This window comes from Mastacembelus armatus, chromosome 1, assembly GCF_900324485.2.
Source record: "Mastacembelus armatus chromosome 1, fMasArm1.2, whole genome shotgun sequence".
Taxonomy (NCBI): domain Eukaryota; kingdom Metazoa; phylum Chordata; class Actinopteri; order Synbranchiformes; family Mastacembelidae; genus Mastacembelus; species Mastacembelus armatus.
In genome coordinates this window covers 25,078,147-25,098,000 of record NC_046633.1, presented here as the reverse complement: position 1 = coordinate 25,098,000, position 19,854 = coordinate 25,078,147, and the positions used below count along the sequence as shown (strand labels likewise).

The 19,854-nt window shown below is 39.6% G+C and overlaps 1 protein-coding gene across 1 annotated transcript in view; it reads right to left on the bottom strand.

Moving 5' to 3' along the window:
* The window catches only part of LOC113128871 (glutamate receptor ionotropic, NMDA 2B-like), a 72,653-nt gene extending 62,420 nt beyond the window's left edge, over positions 1-10,233 (bottom strand). The window contains exon 1 of the mRNA XM_026304478.1: positions 9,565-10,233. Coding sequence (XP_026160263.1) covers positions 9,565-10,233 — 669 coding nt within the window. The remainder of the gene's footprint in view (positions 1-9,564) is intronic.
* Positions 10,234-19,854: the final 9,621 nt, after the last annotated feature.

Below are 19,854 nucleotides of genomic sequence, written 5' to 3'. Positions count from 1 at the left end.
AACAAATTTCTAGAACTGCATTCTTTCACCTGCGCAACATTTCCAAAATTAGGAACATCCTGTCTCAAAATGATGCAGAAAAACTAGTCCATGCATTTGTTTCCTCAAGGCTAGATTACTGTAACTCATTACTATCTGGATGTCCCAGTATCTCCATAAAAAGCCTCCAATTAATCCAGAATGCCGCAGCCAGAGTCCTGACAGGAACTAGCAAGAGAGATCATATTTCTCCTATATTGGCTTCTCTTCATTGGCTCCCTGTAAAATATAAAATAGAATTTAAAATCCTTCTTCTCACATACAAATCCCTTCATGATCAAGCTCCTTCATACCTTAAAGACCTCATAGTACCATATTATCCCAATAGACCACTTCGCTCTCAGAGTGCAGATCTACTTGTGGTTCCCAGAGTTTCCAAAAGCAGACTGGGAGGCAGAGCCTTTAGTTATCAAGCTCCTCTCCTGTGGAACCAGCTCCCAGCCTGGGTTCAGGAGGCAGACACTCTCTGTACTTTTAAGGTTAGACTTAAAACCTTCCTCTTTGACAAAGCATATAGTTAGGGCTGGCTTCAGGCAACCCTGAACCATCCCTTAGTTATGCTGCTATAGGCCTAGACTGCCCGAGGACCATCGGTGCACTGAGCTCCCCTACCCTAACCCCCCCCCCTTCCCTTCCCTTCCCCTCCCCTCTCTTCCTCTCCTCCCACCTCCTGTATATTCCACCATTGAATGTCACTAACCTTGTGCTCTCTCTCTCCCCTAGTTTGTGCTCTCTCCCTCTCTCTCTCTCTCTCTCTGTACCTTCTGCAGGTGTCCCTGGTCCTGGGGCTGTATATCGCTGATGTGCAGTTACTGGCCCCACCAACCTGCAGTGTCTATTTGTTGTTTATTGTTGCTGTTCCTTTCTCTCTGCTCTATCCACTCACCCCAACCGGTCGAGGCAGATGGCCACCCAAACTGAGCCCGGTTCTGCTGGAGGTTTTTTCTTCCGTTAAAGGGAGTTTTTCCTCTCCACTGTCGCCAAGTGGTTGCTCATAAGGGAATTGTTGGGTTTTTAGTTTATGTAAAGTGCCTTGAGATGATTTGTATTGTGATTTGGCGCTATACAAATAAAACTGAATTGAACTGAATTGAATTGAGGTTTTTTTCTGCTCAAACTGACAATGTACATAATAACAGCATAATGGAAATGCACATATAAACACTAAATACATAACCGATGCAGTACATTGTGAAATTTTGTTGATACAAGAAGAAAACTTCAGTTCTGCTTCAACCATTGCTCCTTTTTTTCTCTTTCCTTATCTCAGCCCCAACAAATGGAGGCTCACTGATGAATGTAAATGACTGCACTCCCTGAGCTCCATGCAATTAGAACAAACTTAACTTTTTCTGTCTGTTTGGGATTAAATACCCACAAATCAGCTGTCTCTCCCTGTGTTTAAGAGCCATTCCTCAGCCTGATGCAAAACCATGAAAACCACCACATTATGTGACATTTCCTGCACAGCCGCTTATCTTTGTATCTTTCATCTCTGTATTCCCTAAGCATAAAGAACCATTCATCTTTAGAAACGATGGCACCAGAGCTGTATAACTTTAAAAAATGAACATTTGTTTTAAGTTTGAACCTGTAATGAGACTGAAAATGATGTTTTGAGGGAAGAGGGATGAGGAAAATGAAATGTGTATCTATCAGGGAAAACGTAAAGTGTGTTTTTTTTTATTGGACGAATGCACCACTTGGCATAAGACTCTGCTGTACTGCTGTTTTTATACTGTACTGCTGTTTTTATACTGTGCACTTACTTACTTCCACGATGCCATAACTGAGACATCTGTCAGCATTAGTATATTCTCTCCCACTGACAACCATTTGATGTTCTGATTTTAAACTAACACAGACAGCTGCTCTGATTGGCACATAAACAAAATAACACACAACAGTCTGAGTCTGACACTCAATCTGATCAATGCTTGTTGTTAAAATGTCGTCAGAATGAATTCTTTGTCAGTCAGCAATCACAACATGTCCCCTAAACTAAATAAAATATGTGCTTTGTCATGACTATCCAACGCAACATGTTTGAGAGTTTCCCAAGCTGACATCCCTATTGGCAGAACCATTGCACCCTCCAAAAGAAATTACCATCAAATGAAATTTTCCTGACCATTTTCTGATTTGGTTAGAGCTGATTTATATTAACAATCTGTTAAATGACTCTCGTTTGTTTACAAGAGGTCACTTGTAGTGACAAATCCATGAAGAATAATCACCTGACACTGCTGTCATTCATATCAGTGCTTTTGTTTGTTTGGACCCACAGCCTCAGTGTCTGGCTAAGTCCTACCTCTCTAATCTATTCTGAACACAGCAGGCAAGGTGAAAAGACTGTGACGAACAGACACAGTTAGTTCACAGCTGGTGAAAACAAGAGCACGTAGCACCTACATGACTATATGGCTCCCCCAGGAGTTGGGAGACACCAAAACCAGAGCCAAAAGAGAGTGGAAATGCCAACTCTGGGTGGCTGGGTGCTAATGTAATGTCTTGTTACTATAATGCTTGTTTGCTATTTAATGTTTCTGTTCCACAGAGTGTTAGGTAAATACAGCTTTAGTGAATTACTGAATCCTTCACTTCTGGCAGGAAAAGGGCATTGTTTACATAGTCTCATGAAGTTAAACATAAATTCTCCATTTTATCAAACATCTGCTGCCAATTTGTAGTCAGGACAGTCTGAGTGATAAAAGCATCTAAATTTATTCATTTCTAATTGGTCCTGATCAGATCAGCTGGTTATGAATCTGAAATAAACAAGCTACCTACTGTCCTATGGTGTCACAACAGGGTAATCTGGTTTCATTTGAATCTTATACCATACCACCTTTGCTTATAACATTTCGACTAATTCCTTAATAAAATTAGCCAGTAATTAGGCTTCATATGCTGGAATGTTAAAAGGCCAGATAGTTACTGCTGGCAGGGAGAAGCCAAGCGAGGCACCCAAGGATTTCTGACAACCTGTTGTAACCAAGTGCAATGCAGAGAAAGTCTCCTCTGAGCTTCAGAATTACTCATCCTGTCCACACACAGAACAGCCGCTGATAAAACGAACTAATTATCTAGAGGGAAAGAAAGAGGGAAAAGGGAAGAGAAACAAAGTAAAAGACGTGAAGCCCATTTGAAGGACACAGATAAAATTTAGAAATGTATCAGAACAAAATGAGAGTGGAGGAAAAAGCTCATTGTGTGAGTCCAGAATGAACTTATGTGACGGTGGGACCAGATTCATAAACAGTTTAGAGTGTCATTTCAGAGAAAAATGCAATAGAAGAAGCAAAAGGAGGAACAGAAGGAGCATGATGGGAAAGGATGAAAAAAAAACAATGTGAGAGGACATTAGCCCTATACCAAGTTTGACCTCAACATTGGTTCTTGATTCCTTGATTTTCTGTGTGTGTGTGACAGTATGATGAGAAAACGTGTTTCCTGGGACCACTTAGAAAACACTGGTTTCTCACTAGTTTTGCTCTCACAGCACTGACATGAAATATTTTGCTCTACAAACCTGAAACATTAACCTACTGTACAGCACCATGTGTTTCTATTGCTGTTTAGATCCTGTGAGATCGAAGAGCCACGTGTAAAACGAGCAAAGGTAAAATCAGTCCACACGTTTAATAATTCTATACCTCAGTGACAGGAATATGTTGACTGGCATATTTTCCCAGTTAAGGGGGTGAATGGTAGGAACACACAACACAAGCCTGTGACACCATAGACTGGAATTTACTATTTAGGAACAGAATGTGGTTTGGGCTTGACAGTAAACAACTAAACACACTAAATAGTAAACACTACAGGACAGCAGTGTTTGCACCAGTTTGGACCAATTATTGGATGGGACATAATTTGGTGCACCATTCTTTGTCCCCAGAGGATGGAGGATACTGACTTTGGGGATCCCCAGGTGGTTCATCTATCATGATGTTGATATTTTTGTTTTTTAGTAAAATGTGTCAACAACTACTGGATGGGTTGCAATACAATTTGATGCAGACAGTGCAGGTCTGTGTGATCCTCTGATTGTACATTCTCAGGTTCAATTTGTCCAGTACTTTGGTTACAGACCAAATACCTGCAAAATTCAGTTCATTTCATAGGCAAATATTGTACTTTTTGCTGAAACAGATTTATTTATAACTAATTATCTTTAATTAGATTACTAAAACAAAATATAGTATAATCACAATACTTCATTGATCCTCAATTGGAAATTGATAAGCTACACATCAGTATGTAAATTACATAAGTACAATATATATTGTATTCAACATTAGCTCCACCTTTACCAGCTGCAAAATGATGAACAATTATAATTCAAAAATATAATATCCATTAATGTGAAATAAGTACTTTTACTTTTGGTACTTCATGTAGATTTTGATGCTGATACTTTTGTACTTATACTTAAGTAATATTTTGAACGCATAACTTTGGCATTGTAGTATTTCTACTTTTATCTAAGTCAAGGATCTGAGTGTGAGTGTATCACAAACATCACATCTGCTAAACTACAGCATGTTGGCATCATTAGCACTTAGCACAGCAGCGTCCAGAAGAGCTGCTACCATGACATGGTGGGAAACAGAGTTTCAACAGTGAAAACTAAACACAAGCCAAGAAGACTGCGTCCAAGGTAACTTTCACAAACTATCTACCAGTCAAAAGAGCAGCTTCAGGTTTTGTTGTTGAGTGACATCAGACATTAGACTGATCTCTCTTGAGTTTAGCTTTGAGACAAATGTTCATGTCCTCATGCAGGACCTACGTTTAGCCGTCCAAGACCATGACTGATACACAAAATCAGATTATCTAAGAGTAGATTTATTCCCTATCTGAAGGGCCATCTGTTGACTTTCTCCCCATTATGAGAGTAATACTTACTGTAATACTTACTTCCACTTACTGCAGAACAAGACTGTCCAAATATTGCTTAAGAGGTTGTAAAAATACAAACAGAAGCTAATCAGCAATTGGGAATTGTTAGCATCAAATTTTAAGAGTTAATTTATGTCAATTTCTGCAGAACAACTGAGTTTTTCATCTATTATTGAAAAAGACGTTTTGGAAATTGACATTATTTTTCACTTTTTGGCAACCTAAACTAAATTTCAGTAAAAATGGAAAAATTGGGGTGTTTGAAAACTATTTGACTGGTAGCATATATTTATATTTTTACATTAGATGACGAGGCATCAGATACAAAGTCTTCAGATTTATTGGTTTTGTAAACAGGCTGTAATTGGTGCTGCCCATGTTTATCAGCATCAATTATGGAAGTTACATTTGATTTGTTGATGATTTGTTACATATGAAGATACTTCCATCTGTATAATATCTGACTGATGACAGAGATTCCCTGCACAAATTGGTTTTTCACAATACAGATGTACTATGTTAATGATTATGTTCTGCCCATTTTCCTGAAAACTAATCCTGTCAGAACAGGACTTAAGGATGAGAGTGATGAAAAAACTAAAGAATAATATATAATAATAGCTGCATGAGGTATAATACACACATTTTATTGTTGTAGTTTGTTCCTTAATTCTGTTGTCTTTTGGGATTGGACATAATTGCAAAAGAGGGCATTACAGAGTCAGTCCATTATCCCCTCATGTACAACCACCAAGCATAATGGGACACATGGTGCATGCAGGATGAAACGAGGGGACTCATAAAACCACAAACTGGGAACGAGAACAATCAGATGAGAAAATAGAGTGCACCCTCAGCTCAAACAATTGCAGCTGCAACAGATTGGTAAGGACTTGTATATCACTGTACACCTACCAGGTGGCCTGGCTAATGTCACACAATATAGATTTACATGGACAAACAGGGCCACAAGATAATTTACTTTCCTTATCATATCTTTCTTAAATGAAGTTTTCAAACCTTCTGCACAAAGGATGCCTAATTTAAGATTGAGAGGGAGTATAATTGTAGTAATCAGTCAAGGAGTGTTGAATCAGTTTTCAATGACAGAGTGCTCCGTATGCATCACAAAAGGATTTTTCTGTTAAAGGATACAATGGCAGTTTGTTCTACTTATACACACTATTTTCTCTTTCCTTCAACTGGAGAAGTCACACCATGAGGGAGCTACAACACAGCAGTCTATTCATCCATTAGCTTCAATGATGCCCACCTGACTGACATCTTTTCATACTAAGATTTATACTGAACAAGCAGGAACTTTAAACCACCTGTATGGTAAAAAAGGTAAGCAATGTTGAATGGAACAACAAAGTGTGCACTGTTTATGAGTAATGGTGTCAGGCACTGTGCACATTTATGTGCCTCGATTGCACAGAGGCAAAGATGCTTTATCACTTTAACACCAGCATGGTCAACATGTCCTCACACGTGCACAAAAGCACATGCACACACTACTTAACTCACAACAACGGATTTGGAAGACCTCATTAGTCTCCAGAGCAACAGTTGAGTGTATGCCAGGGCCAACACTGTTGTCCTATTATGCCAATACCAACACATGGCAGGGAGTGAATTAATGGCTAAATGGTAACAGGCAAATTGTTTGGTGCATAAAGGGCCATTATAATGGGGAACTGGAAAGGAAAATAAAGTGCTGCAAGGTACCAGGCCAGTTTAATTTCCTGCACCATCTTTACTGAGACTGTGAAGCATGTGGGGAGAAAAAATGCAGCTAAAAGACCAAATGCCATAAAAAAGTGCTCACTGTTGTTTGAGATGCAAATCTAATTGCTCATCTACGACGTATGAGTAATCAAATGGCTATCCTTACCTAGACGTTGCATGTAAAAGGACTTCAGGGCGATATCAAGCACAGTAGATTAGACGTATGTGTGGACTGAAGGGAAATGTGCACACAGTTAAGTTAATAAAACTGCCCCTCATGACTCCATAGGCTTTATGTTCCAACAGTTCTTTGACTCACCACCTGAAATTTCTGCAGCATGTCATCACTCTTTTCTACACTCTTCTGCCTCCTTTATTTTCTTCATTTAGAGCAAATTGCATCTATATTATCCATTATTATATTTTCCAATAGAGCTGAGTTCTGATACCTGGTTCCATTTTGGATCAGGCTAAAATATCAGGATATGTTGAATTCAGCTGTAACACGTCATTGTCAAACCTTTAATCTTACCCTGAATTTTTTATCAACAAAGACTAATGTTTAAAAAGTATTATTAGGTTTCTAGGATAATGTAATTACCTTTTGGCATTTTGCTTAATTAATGTTCAAACAATTATCAGAACTGTTGCTGATTTATCAGTTAATTTCACACTACTATTTTATTCTATTTTCCTTTGTAAGCTGCATGGCTCTATAAAATGTTATGTTTGTGAAACTGAAAAGCAACACATGAAATCCAGAAAAAAAATCATAAAAATACCTACAGTGGCAACAAAAATTATAACTTTGCACTGAAATAAAACTGACCTCTTTGTCCTTCCTTCTCACTCTGACCACCCTGTTTTTACAGTTTACACACAGAGTTTTCATTCATCCTTTCAAACTCTCATCCCAACTTATTACCACCATTTGCATGACCAGGGTATGATCCCTTTTCTCTGCAGGTGCTGTTTCTTTCAAACTAAGAAATCAGGATCTGTCTCTCTGTTTCTGCTTTTATACAGTACATAGAAATGTACTGCATAAGCAACTGGTTACCATGCCAACAGCATCATCCCCTTCTTCTATTAAACTGTCAGTGAACAACAGAGGAAGAGTAAAAAGGTTTTAAGGAGAACAATACAACTGAAAGAGGAAAAATATACTGATTTCCTTAAAAACTATGTTGAGCTTTCAAAGACTTAATATACAGTCTCCACCTTCACACACACATGATTTCCCTTGTGTGCTCTATTCCCACATTAGAGTTTTTATATGTCTCTTATCTATATTTTCCTCTTGTCACTCTCAGTTTGTGCCCTTGGCCTCTCTGCCATCTGTGAAATGTGGTAATTATATATTGAGCAAAATCCTCTTCCTCCTTCACACCCACACACATCGCATTTTTCATAACCTTTGAGTTCCATCTCACTCTATCTCTATCGTTTATTCTCTTGTTCTCTCCTTTATCTCCACAGCATCAGATGATTGTACTTCCTTTGCCTTTCCTGTTACTGCCTCAAGACCACTAAAGAGACCATTTGTTTCTTTAAACTGGAGCTTTTTTCATTCTTTATATGCTGAAGCAAGAAGTTAAGACATTAGCTCTGATTTCAGGATTAAAACAGTCTTAAGGTTCCAAAGGTTCCAAGGTTCCATTATCTCACCATAATAGCTGCAATTTATCAAACCACATTTTCTATTTAATAAGCTGATAATAACTTTAGTAAACATGTTTGTTAAGATACTTGTGTTCACATTGTACCTGAATGACATTAATTGGAAGGTTTTACAGTCATTTCAAGAAAAACCTGCAGATATTGGCACAGATTTACACTGTTTTGCAAAATCTTTTCAGAACAGCTGCTCTACAGGAGGAGACTGTGGTGTAAGAAATAAGTTTCTACCAGTATTACTTTGTGTTTGGGCACGTTCGGTCACAAGTAGGTCTTTCATATAATAACATCCCTGAATATTTACTATTTTATCTAATACATATGTTAAGTTTATGGTTGTTCAATATGTTTTTCTAAAGTTCTATTTTCAATGTCAGCAAACAAATTTTACAATCATAGAAAATAACTTTCACAACCAATATCAAATACACCAAACCAAATGTGCTCTGGAAACCAAACCGACATTTCCAATGACATAACTCAAAACGAAGAGGCAACTGGAGAGAATCTCAACTGTCCAAAACTAATAACAACCCAGCATTTATTCTATCATTCTTCTAAACTCCACTCGGCCCATTAACACAACATTATTTAAGGATCCATCTCAAAGATACTGTTCCATTTTTGGATTGACGATCCTCCCTTGATTTGTGCTAAATCTCTTGAATCCTAATTCCACTTGCTCTGTTATTTCACGCCGCAAGTTATTTTGGAGTTGAGTCGGCTCACTGTGAGGAGCTTCAGTATGATGTCAGGTCAATTAACAACAAAATCAATCAGCAGAGAGGCTGATGGAATAAGAAGCAGCTCCGTTGTGAGGGGCTGATGCATCTTAAGTGTGGGGAAGGAATTTCTCATTGTACTCTCTATTCCTTAATTATTGGAAAACAACCAAAGAAGTAATAGTAGATATCCAAACTAAAACCAGCCCAATGGCCTTTATGGACTGGGCACTGAAAAACTAATATGCTCCGTCAGTGTCATAATATAAATGTCTTGATTCAAACACAGCACAGATGACCTGATTTTTTAAGTGCCCTTGTGCCCATATTCTTAGTGGAGAGGTAAACATTTTAAACTACCACGATATGATTGTAATTAATGCTGGATATAAAAATTAGCACATTCTATGCAGTGGGTTCAAGTTACTGATGCATAATTCACAGTTCAGTTTTCTAATCTCTTTACCAAAAGGAATTCAAAGACTTCTCTTACCTTGGCTGCCATAACCATGGCAGACCCTCCCCTGATGCCCAGGATGGGGATGTGGGTCTGGGCAGAGATGAAATCCAGGATCTGAGCAATGGCCTCCTGGTCCGTGTCATCGCCAAACACTACACCCTGAAGCGAGTTTCTCATCATTTGTGTACAGATCTGATTGATGATACTCTTGGGGTCAGTCTCATTCATGGTGACCACGTCTACTTTGGGAGGGTAAGGGATGTGGAGGAAGTCCTCTTTCTCAAGTCCAGCCCCCAGTGCCACTTCACTAGAGTTGCCCACCAGGATGACAGCAATACTGAGTGAGCTTATAAGTTTGGGATTGATTGGGGGAAGAGCCGGTGAGCCAGGAGAGTACTGAGGAGGGATGACCACACCTCTCTGGGTGCTGCCTCCCCTCTGGCCACTTTGTCCCCCTGGAGCACCTCCAGGTCCTGCTCCTGGGCCTCCACCCCTGCGAGACTCGCAGACAGGCAAGAGGAGCATGGAAAGAAGGAGCAGAGAGAAGGACAAGGAGAGAAAGGGGAGGGTTGGCCGAGGTTGAGGATAAGGATGATGAGAGGACTGGTCTAGAGAAGGAGCAGTAGGATGGTGGGAGGAGTAGGGAGAGACAAAGCGCTTGTCCTGGAAATGGGAGGGAGAAGGGTGGAGGCTGACAAGCATTGTGGAGGAGTGTAAATGCCGTCCCTGGGAAGGAAGAAGGAAAGAGGGACAGAGAGAGATGATACAACATACAGTAACACAAAATATTGAAGGATTCATGACCACAAACAGCCAAGTGTAAAAACAACAAAAACTTTACATTTCTCAGGTTCAGTTCATCTGTACCTGTTAATGTACCAAGGATGCATCTGCCACTAAGAAGTTTTTTCACCTGCTCAGCACATATGTTGGTCATAACTCTATAAAAAACTAATTTAAGGCCCCTAATCAAAAATGGTTGTTGTAAAAGAAAAACAAAAACAAATATCGACTGCTGCTTTCAAAATTACTAACTCAAATATTGAAAATCCAGTATATGCATGATGACGTTATTTTCCACCTCTACAGCTAATTCTTGCTCTGTACTATTCATCATATTGGACTTTGGAGGAAAATCCTGAAATATGGACACATGACAAACATCTGTTAAGAATATTATTTGTTTTACATCGACCTGGTTTAGAATTCATTAACCAAAAATATTCTCTCTCTCACATCTCGCTTGTTATTACAGATAACCTTAATAAAAAGTATTTTAAAGATCCAGTATTGGTCAGGATCTCAGAGAAACACAGCTGATTCATGCCTTTAATTACAGACCAAACTAAGTGACCTACATAGCTGGGTATCAAACCACTCACTGTGAGAGAGGCCTGTGAGCTCTCATATAAAGCATCAAGTGACAACGCCACATCCATTATACTGTGCTGTGACTTCCTCGGAGGAACCCTGTGGCACACATGAAAGACAGAGCGGGAAAGGGAGAGTGTGTGTGTATGTGTGCGTGTGTGTGTGTGTGCGTGCGTGTGTGTGTGTGTGCGCGCGCGCGTGCGTGCGTGCGTGTGTGCGTGTGTGCGCGCGCATATGCACTTTAAGCAAGTCAAGACAGCACTGGGTGCATTTTGATGGATTGACAGCCTCACAGCTTCATGGACTAGCTGCCAGGCTAAGTGACCATTAGACACTCAGTGGGCACAAGTGAGTCTCTTTCTGCCTCCCTCTCTCTCTCCCTACTTGCCCCCTATACCTTCTCCATACCTGTCTTCTTTCAGCTGCTGCCCAAACCCTCTGATTTCCCTACACTGCTCTTTGAAGTCAACCACAGGCCTATTATTTACTATTACTGCTATTTTTTACTGCTCCCCTGCTCCCTGCAATCATACAAAGAGCAGTGCAGTAGACTAAAAAAGATGAAATGTTGGAGGAAAGGGGGAGACGAGAAAGAAAGTGAGAGAGAAAGAGAGAGGCAGAGTGAAAGATGTAAGCAGAGGGAGGTGACGGGCAGGGAGAAACACAATTAGCCATAGCCTGATGTAAAAATTGTGATTTTCTTGCTGTGTCAGTAAGTGTGCAAGAGCACAGAACTATAAGCGTATCAGGAGGACGAATTTGGGCATATTTTCTGCATAGATAAAGACGAGGAATCTTAATGAGTATATGTTCATGCTTGTTTTCTAAATGAAGCATGGAGGAGAGGGAGAACTGAAGGGCAGAGGCAAAGACTCCTTCCTATTCTTCGTTCACACAACGCCTTTACTAATCTTTTATTTATCAAGCACCCCATGTGAAGTGGAGCCTGTTAGCCCCAAGAAAGTCCTAAAATCTACAAAAAAAATTAAAGAGAAAGAGTGATAGCAAAAGTCAAAAGTCAAATAACAGAGGCAAAAAGCAGCAACAGAAAACATGGAATAATCAGGGAAACAGGGTGAGGACAGAAAGAAAAGGCTTGGAAGATCAGAAGAGGAGGAAATGTGATCTCTACATAAAAAACAGTTTGTCTAAAACGTCTAATTACCGGAGGTTTGTCAGACTTAATTGCAGGTGCACATGCTAATTGTAAACGATCTGAATTTGCCAAGAGGACACAGTGGAGCAGAGAGAGAGAGGGAAGGAGGAGGAAGCGAGTGGGAGGAATGCAGCAGAGAGAAGAGGAGAGAGAAGAGTGGGGCGAGTGAGAGAATAAATAGAGACATACACAAAAGAGATGGAGGTGGAGGAAGGAACAGCAATAAGAAACCCAGAGGAGGGAGGGAGAGAGGGAAGGAGGTGCGGAGGGGCAACAGCTGAAGAAAGAAAGATGAAAAGAAGACATGATTAGCACAAGATCATAAAAGAAGAGCCGAGGATGGGGATGAGGTTAAAGATCTTGAGAAAAAAAAAAGAAAACTAAAGAACGATTCAAAATGGTCTCGGAGGGAAACTATTAGAAAAAACATAACCCAAGAAGTGTGGCAATAAACAGAGGAGCAGCAAGAGACAAAGACCCATTTAGATATGTTTTTCTGTATAACAGCAGTGCTTGGTTTCCATAGTAACAATTCAAATATGTCTCCACGTAACACCCTGATGGACAGGACTTGCACACTGGCACCAAATCATGCAGTAAACTACATGCAGTGCATGCACTCTCCTGACAATAGACAATTTACTTTTATCTAAGCTGCTGCATATTGCTGTTCTGACTAAAAATAAGACACTTGTAACAGAAAATAAATCGCACTGTGCCTCTGTACAAATGTGTGCCCACATACACACACATGAGGTAAGTTAATGCACTGCTGCAGATAGAGATAATCCAGTATTCTGCCTTTTAGTGTACCCCAAATAAAAAATTAATCTTCAAAAAGGCTACGGGCAAATAAACTGAAATAAAACAATGGAGGGAGCAGGTTGCCAGCACACTGGCTGAGCAGGAACTGCTATGACATTTGGACTAATCAGACCTTCAGACATCATTCTCCACTGTCCCCAGTTAATAACATTTAAATACAGGGTCTGTGGATCATTTACTCACAGCACAATAGAACAAATGCAAACCATCTAACACTGTGTCAACGTATCCAAGTTGACATTTATGCACTCTGCTGTGCTCATCACAGCACTTACACAGCAATTACAATAACATATGCAGCATGGGGAAAACATGGATAAGTGGCAATAAACGGCTTCACAAAACACCCACATGTATACATTGCTCGTATCCAGTCATTTATTTAGATGTGACTAACCTTCTCCCCACTGCTCTGACACAGACACACATGCATGAACACAGAGTCACTCAGACTGAACATGTGTACTGTAGGTGAGGCATTGTTTGGGTTCATGCATTCAGACATCTGAACCTTCCTGATTTGTGTATGGATTCTCTTTTTCCAAAATGCAAAGACGTGCGAGTGCACGAACACATACACTGTTACATTAATGTGCATACAGCAGGCCCTGAGTTGAGCTGATCATGCCAATAAGCCTGAGGCATCCGTCATATCGCTCTTAACATTTACAAAGAGCATTGATCACAGCACTTTGTCAAATGGCATAAATCACTAGCTGAATAACCAGAGGTACTTGAGACACATGAATTTCCAATCTGACAATAAAGATTCAATACGATCAAGCTATAAACCACAGGCTTATGAATTGACACCCCATCATTTTCCACTGTACTAAATATGACTCTAATTGTCACACGTTTTGCTCAGGAAAAGCAGTGCAGTGGATTACAGACTATGGTGCATATACTGCAGAGGCTTCAAGCAGCAGCCTGGGAGACATGAAGACTGAATCTGCCACGCTATTTAAAACACACGTAGGCCATCATTATCAGGCTCTGCTATATCCCTGGAGACTTGGTGTGGTGGGCTGCGCTGTATACCATTTGAAAGGCATTGTGGATAACATAAGCTGACAGGCATATCTATTAAGGAACCCATTTACATTCAGTGGGTGGTCAGTTACAGGTACGAGTGGTACTTTTGTGATCTCCAATAGAGCACACACTGCATCAGACATGTACAAATAAAAGCAAAACATACTCAACACTAAGCCTTAATGTATTTTTAGACACAACTATTGCTTCACCCTGAATATCTCTGGATCTTTAGATTCATTTGACACTGGGTGAGAGGTGGGATACATCCTGGATAGATCACTATTCTATCAAAGGGCTGACAGACATTCAGTCACTCCTTTGGGCAATTTAGAGTCACCAATTATCTAACCTGCATGTGTGTGACTGTGGGTGGAAACCAGAGAAAAACCCACACAGACAAAGGCAAAACATGCAAACTTCACACAAGCCCCAGGTCATGCAGGATTCAAACCCAGAACCTTCTAGTTGTCAGGTGACACTGCTAACCACTGTATAAAACGTGATGTGAAAGTGATCATTTGTAGTCACCTGATTTGCAGTTTGCTTCAGTTTCTTTCAGCTTGTTGTTTTGGTTTTTTGAATGTTTTCAGCCAACACCGGTGCAGAAGACAATAACATGCAGTGTAACTGTCATAAAATTCACTATAGTTTGCTGCAGTACCTGGCTTTCACCAGGTTAATTAGACTGAATCATAGTGTCACAATAAAAAAAAAATTCACCAACAATCAAGAGGATTTGCGTCTTAAAGGGAATATGATGAGGCTGCTTGTGTTTCCTGACCACCTACAATGTTTGTTTAAAATATAAACAAGACACTACACATCCCTTCAGTTTCACAGGCCTGAGTCAATTAAAATACTGCAGGCGGGTGAACGGCCAAATGTCCTTCGAGCAAAACCAAAAGTTTTATATCTAGGATAGTGATGTCTGCACCAAAAAACACTGTTGTCTTGAGGGAATTCATTCTGATCCGTCAGTCAGAGCTATGTGACAATGTTGTGTTCAGTCAGGTAATCGGGCATCATGCAGCTATAATGACTCCCCTGCAGGGGTGGCAGAAACCAATACAAGTGCTATTTATCCAGTGTAATTATTCAATTCTGCCTCACAAAGTCAACTGTCAGTGTGAGTTGAAATTTTGCTCTCTACTGTCGTAGTCATTCCCAAATACAAGCATATAAAGTGTCATACACCATGGCATCAAATGACTATTTACTGTATGTTAAAGGACAAAACTGGTGCTTTTCTATAGTTTTGTTATTGTCAACATATTTTAAAGTTTACTTCGCAAAATCAGCCCCAACCATATTTACAACTACTGAAGACTTACATTTTAAAAATAGTAATATTAGTAAAAATTGGAATAGTTTCTTTAAAGAAAGGTTAGCAATTTCCAAAAAAAGACATTTGAGAAATTTGTCTTTAGAGAACATTTGTCTATATTTGATATTTTTGATTGCTAATATTTGCAATTTTGTAATTGTGATTTGTGAAAATAGAAACCGAGATACTGTAGTAGACTTAGTGCGAGCAAGGAAAACATAATATACTGAATATAAGGGAAGTAACCTAGAGTGTGTATCATGGTGGAAGTACCTAAGATGTATTATTATCAGTCCTTGAGTAGGCTTCTCTATTGAATAATCTGTCGCCTCGCTTCGGTCTTACAGAAGGGCCACAGTGACAGAAAAAAACCACTACTTTATCGAAAAGGGTCTTAATGTTTCATTAAGTGCACTTTAGTCTGGTCAAGAAACCTCTCTCTGCTAATTGCTCTTATAATGAGAGACACGACAGGTCTCTACTCTTGTGTTGAGGCTGCCTCAGCTCTCTAAACAACATTTTACGGTCTCTTCATTGAGAGTGACCAAGACGGAACACAGATATGCACCAGCAGAAAACAGACTGTATAGACACATATGAGCCACAAAACATACACACTGAGGGATGAAGAAAATGGAGGGTTGAGGCAGGAACCATCTATCCCCCAGGGTCTTCATTACCTCATTGAAGTCATTTATTCCTCTGAGGTTATACCTCCCACTCTGGACTTAGTTTAGCAGCAAAGTGACGTCTACCTCCTTATGTAAGGGCTTACAGCTACTGAAGGTCTAGACCACCACTGGTTCATAGCTGACAATACGTGTGGACCTGCACCACTACAATATGTACAACATGTCCATGCTGGATACTGTTTTTTCTTTTTCTTAAGGTTATTATAACTGTTCTGATAAAACATAGCCACTTCCATCTGTTATTATATATACATCTATTATATGAAGAGTGGATCGTTTATACTTTCAGGTTTTCTCCCAAGGGTAATTCTGAGAAGCTGAGCCAATTTGGTATCTACTATTTCAATTGTGGCAAAATTTGAACAGCTACAGCTCTCTTGGGACTTTGATAGCATGCCTGTGGCGCTAGGACACATGGGAGTAGCTGTAATGACAGGCCAAATATCCACTCTGCCTCTACTATAATTCCTCATAATTAGAGACCCAACACCAAACTCTCCCACTAGGAGTCCTTCCACCTTTGTCTACATCTGCAGCTGTACCCCCTACAACCAAGGCCTCTGTGTCACACCAAAGCATTTTGTTGAATTTAAGTGTTGTGTAAAAAATACACTCACTTGATAACAAACATCAAAGAAAGACACTTTGGATGTGTCTTAGAGCATGTCTAAAAGATCCTACGACATTTCAGACACACAAATAGTTGATTTTTACCAACATAAAACCACACATTGTTACACAGAGAAAACATGCTGACTGGGTTTAAAGTACCGCATAAACATGGACCCAAAACAGGAACACAGTTCTGTATTCTGGAATACGGTTGCACTGCAAACATGCAGCTAAGGCCAGCTGCACTGTCTAATCCCATGTTAACTAATTTTAACTAACTTTTCCTATCCAGAAAACCTTATTTGCACTCTCTTCTCCACTGAGGAAGCCAAGCATACCAGGCACTACTGTAATCTGCACATCTGTTTAACAGATGTGACAAGTAATATGCCTGGCAGAATATTAATTATTAAGAATTACGACACATTTCTATTTATGGTCCACATTACCAACGCATTTATTGCACAGTGTGTGGATATTTAAACAAAATGAGCAACTATGCTTGTGCCCTTATTGAAGCTGAGCTGATGACCTCGTGTTTTGTATGGTTTTGTGTAATTACCTGAGCAATGGGAGCATTCATTATTCGAAATTCATGGTTATAAGCTTAACCTAATGAAACATGTTACAGTTAGCACTGAAGAGCTGCTCATCTGAACTGAAACAACATCTTTTACACAGCAACTGGTCCTGGTCCTCTGTTCTTAATCAGGTCTCTGAAATTACCAGAGAAAACCACTGCGGCTCTCGTTCATTATCATCACAACATTACAGATCATGTGAGCAGTGAATCATGCTCTGATTTCAGTGAGTGGATCATCTTCCTCATCTAGAAAAAGCCTCTAGAGGGAAAAATAATAATTAATGATGAACTGATTACATCTTTGAGAAGATACTTTTTCTTTATCGCAACCTCTGAAATTCTCATGATCCAGTTTTGTCAGATCTTATCACAATCATACAACAGGAAGTGATGTTATGTCTTTTAGATGTAGGGACACAGCTGCAATTCTGCAGAAACAGTTATGAGTTTTAACACCATAGCAGACTGAGGGGGTTTCAAACTAATAATTACGCCTTTGTCTCACCTCACTTGCATTAGCTCTATTGTTTATTGTTCATTTGTTCATTATGTTCTATTTGTTCTTACTGTACTTTTTTCATATCAAATGCATCCATCATTCTATGTACTTCAGACATTCGTCATGCTGAGTTTTGCTTTCTTGTCACTATGTGTCAGTCAAATTAAATTTCACAATGATGTATATAAATACTACAGATTTTGTATCCATCTACAGCTGCAGCAAATTCATTTAATTATTTTTTTTATCTGCTGGTTATTTTCTTCAAAAATTAAATTATGTTCATTGTTTAGTGTTTGTTAATATCATAAAATAACAAAGATCCATCATCAAAATTTCCAATGTTACATTGTTGCGTCCAACATCCAAAGATCTGCAGCTTACATCAACGGCAAAACAGAGAAAAGATGCAAAACCTCACAAGTGACGCTGCAACAGAGAAATGTTTGTCATTTGGGTAATGAGAATCAAAAAGGTTGCGAAATAATTCAGCTGATTAATCAACTAATCACCACAGCTCCTCAAACAGCCTGAACCTTAATTTCAAGATCCAGTTGCAAGACCTATTCCCACACAAATAAATCTCAGTAATAAAAGCCCACACACTCCCTTCCACTTAGGCCTAAATGTCACAGCAGAGCCCCCAGACACTTTCTTTCTTACCCTTTGAGAGGTTAGCTCCATCCTTCAGACTTTGCCTCACTGACCACCTGCTTCTCTGCTTCCAGTGTTTCTCTGTGCATTTAGTGCAGCTCTGCTTAATTTTCATGGAGTAAACATCCATCCACAGGGATCTGCTGGAGCCTATCCCGGCTCTCTTTGGGTGAAAGGCAGGGGTCCACCCTGGACAGGTCACCAGTCCATCACAGGGCCACATAGAGACAAACAACCTCACACACTCACACTCACTCCTATGGGCAATTTAGAGTCACCAATCAACCTGACATACATGTTTTTGGACTGTGGGAGGAAACCAGAGTACCTGGAGAAAACCCACACAAGCACAGGGAGAACATGCAAACTCCACACAGAAAGGTCCTTGATGGGTTTCAGACCAGGAACCTTCTTGCTGTGAGGCAGCAGTGCTAACCACTAAACCACCATGCTGCCCTGGGGTAAACCTTTACAACGAAATGTAACCACTACAGCTTGTTGGGGCAAGTACAGTACGAAACAAAGGAGACACTGTCAGTTAGCAACAAACAAACACAGTCATGTGACGTCACCCTGCAACACTGTTCACCTGCAGCAGCTGGACAACTCTCTTCAAAGTGGATTTACTTATCTTCTTTTCCAAACACAATAAAAATATCAGATAAATGGCCCATTTCTGAATGTCCTTAAAGCAAGGTAAAAGAAACGCTCCCAGTTATTAGTTAATCCTGGTAGTTTTCATTTTAACACCATGGCACAGGCCTTTCCAGTCACTGATGTGACACATTCACATTTCACAATAATTACTGATGTGGGGGGTGTAATTAAATGTGATCAGAACATTAATCCAACTGTATCAATTAGTTTGTGTACATTTGTATAAGGAAAATTAAATTAAGTTAAAGTACTATTTCATTAATGTGGATTAATTCAGCTAATTAAGGAAAAATTGTCTCGCTTGCACAAACCATTTGCTGACAGGTGAGTTACTAATTTTGTTTTTTTTCTGTTTTATTTTGCATGTACCAATGTGTATCAATGTGCACTAAAGATGTGTAAATAAATTAAAAATGTTTTTTAAATATCCTGATATTGGAGTGTCAACTTCAAGGAGGTAAAAACTTGTCCTGGACATGTCTCCTGTTAGTCAAATAGTATTGGATTATTTAACTCAAAGCATGGGGAATTAAAATAAATAAGGATGAAGAGTCAGTAAATTAAACTAAACCTTTAAAGTTGAGGAGATTTATTATTATTTTCTGAGGATGTTATTTCATACATGCTTGGTAGCTTGTGGACACACACACACTGCAGCAGCACTGAACCTGAAAAAAAAAAAACACTGGCTTCATTAGCAAGAAAAAAATAAAATCAGCTTCCACACTGAGCTCGTACTATTCCTTCATGTTAAGGGTTGTATATGTGGAAGAGCAATTTCCTCCTCAGCACTGCAGCTCTCTGCTCTCCTGATACACTGCCAGTCTCAATTCATGGCTAATTAATTGACAAGTTGCCCCCACTGAGGGTCAAATGGAGATAGATTCGTTGACACATGTGGAGCAGGTTAGC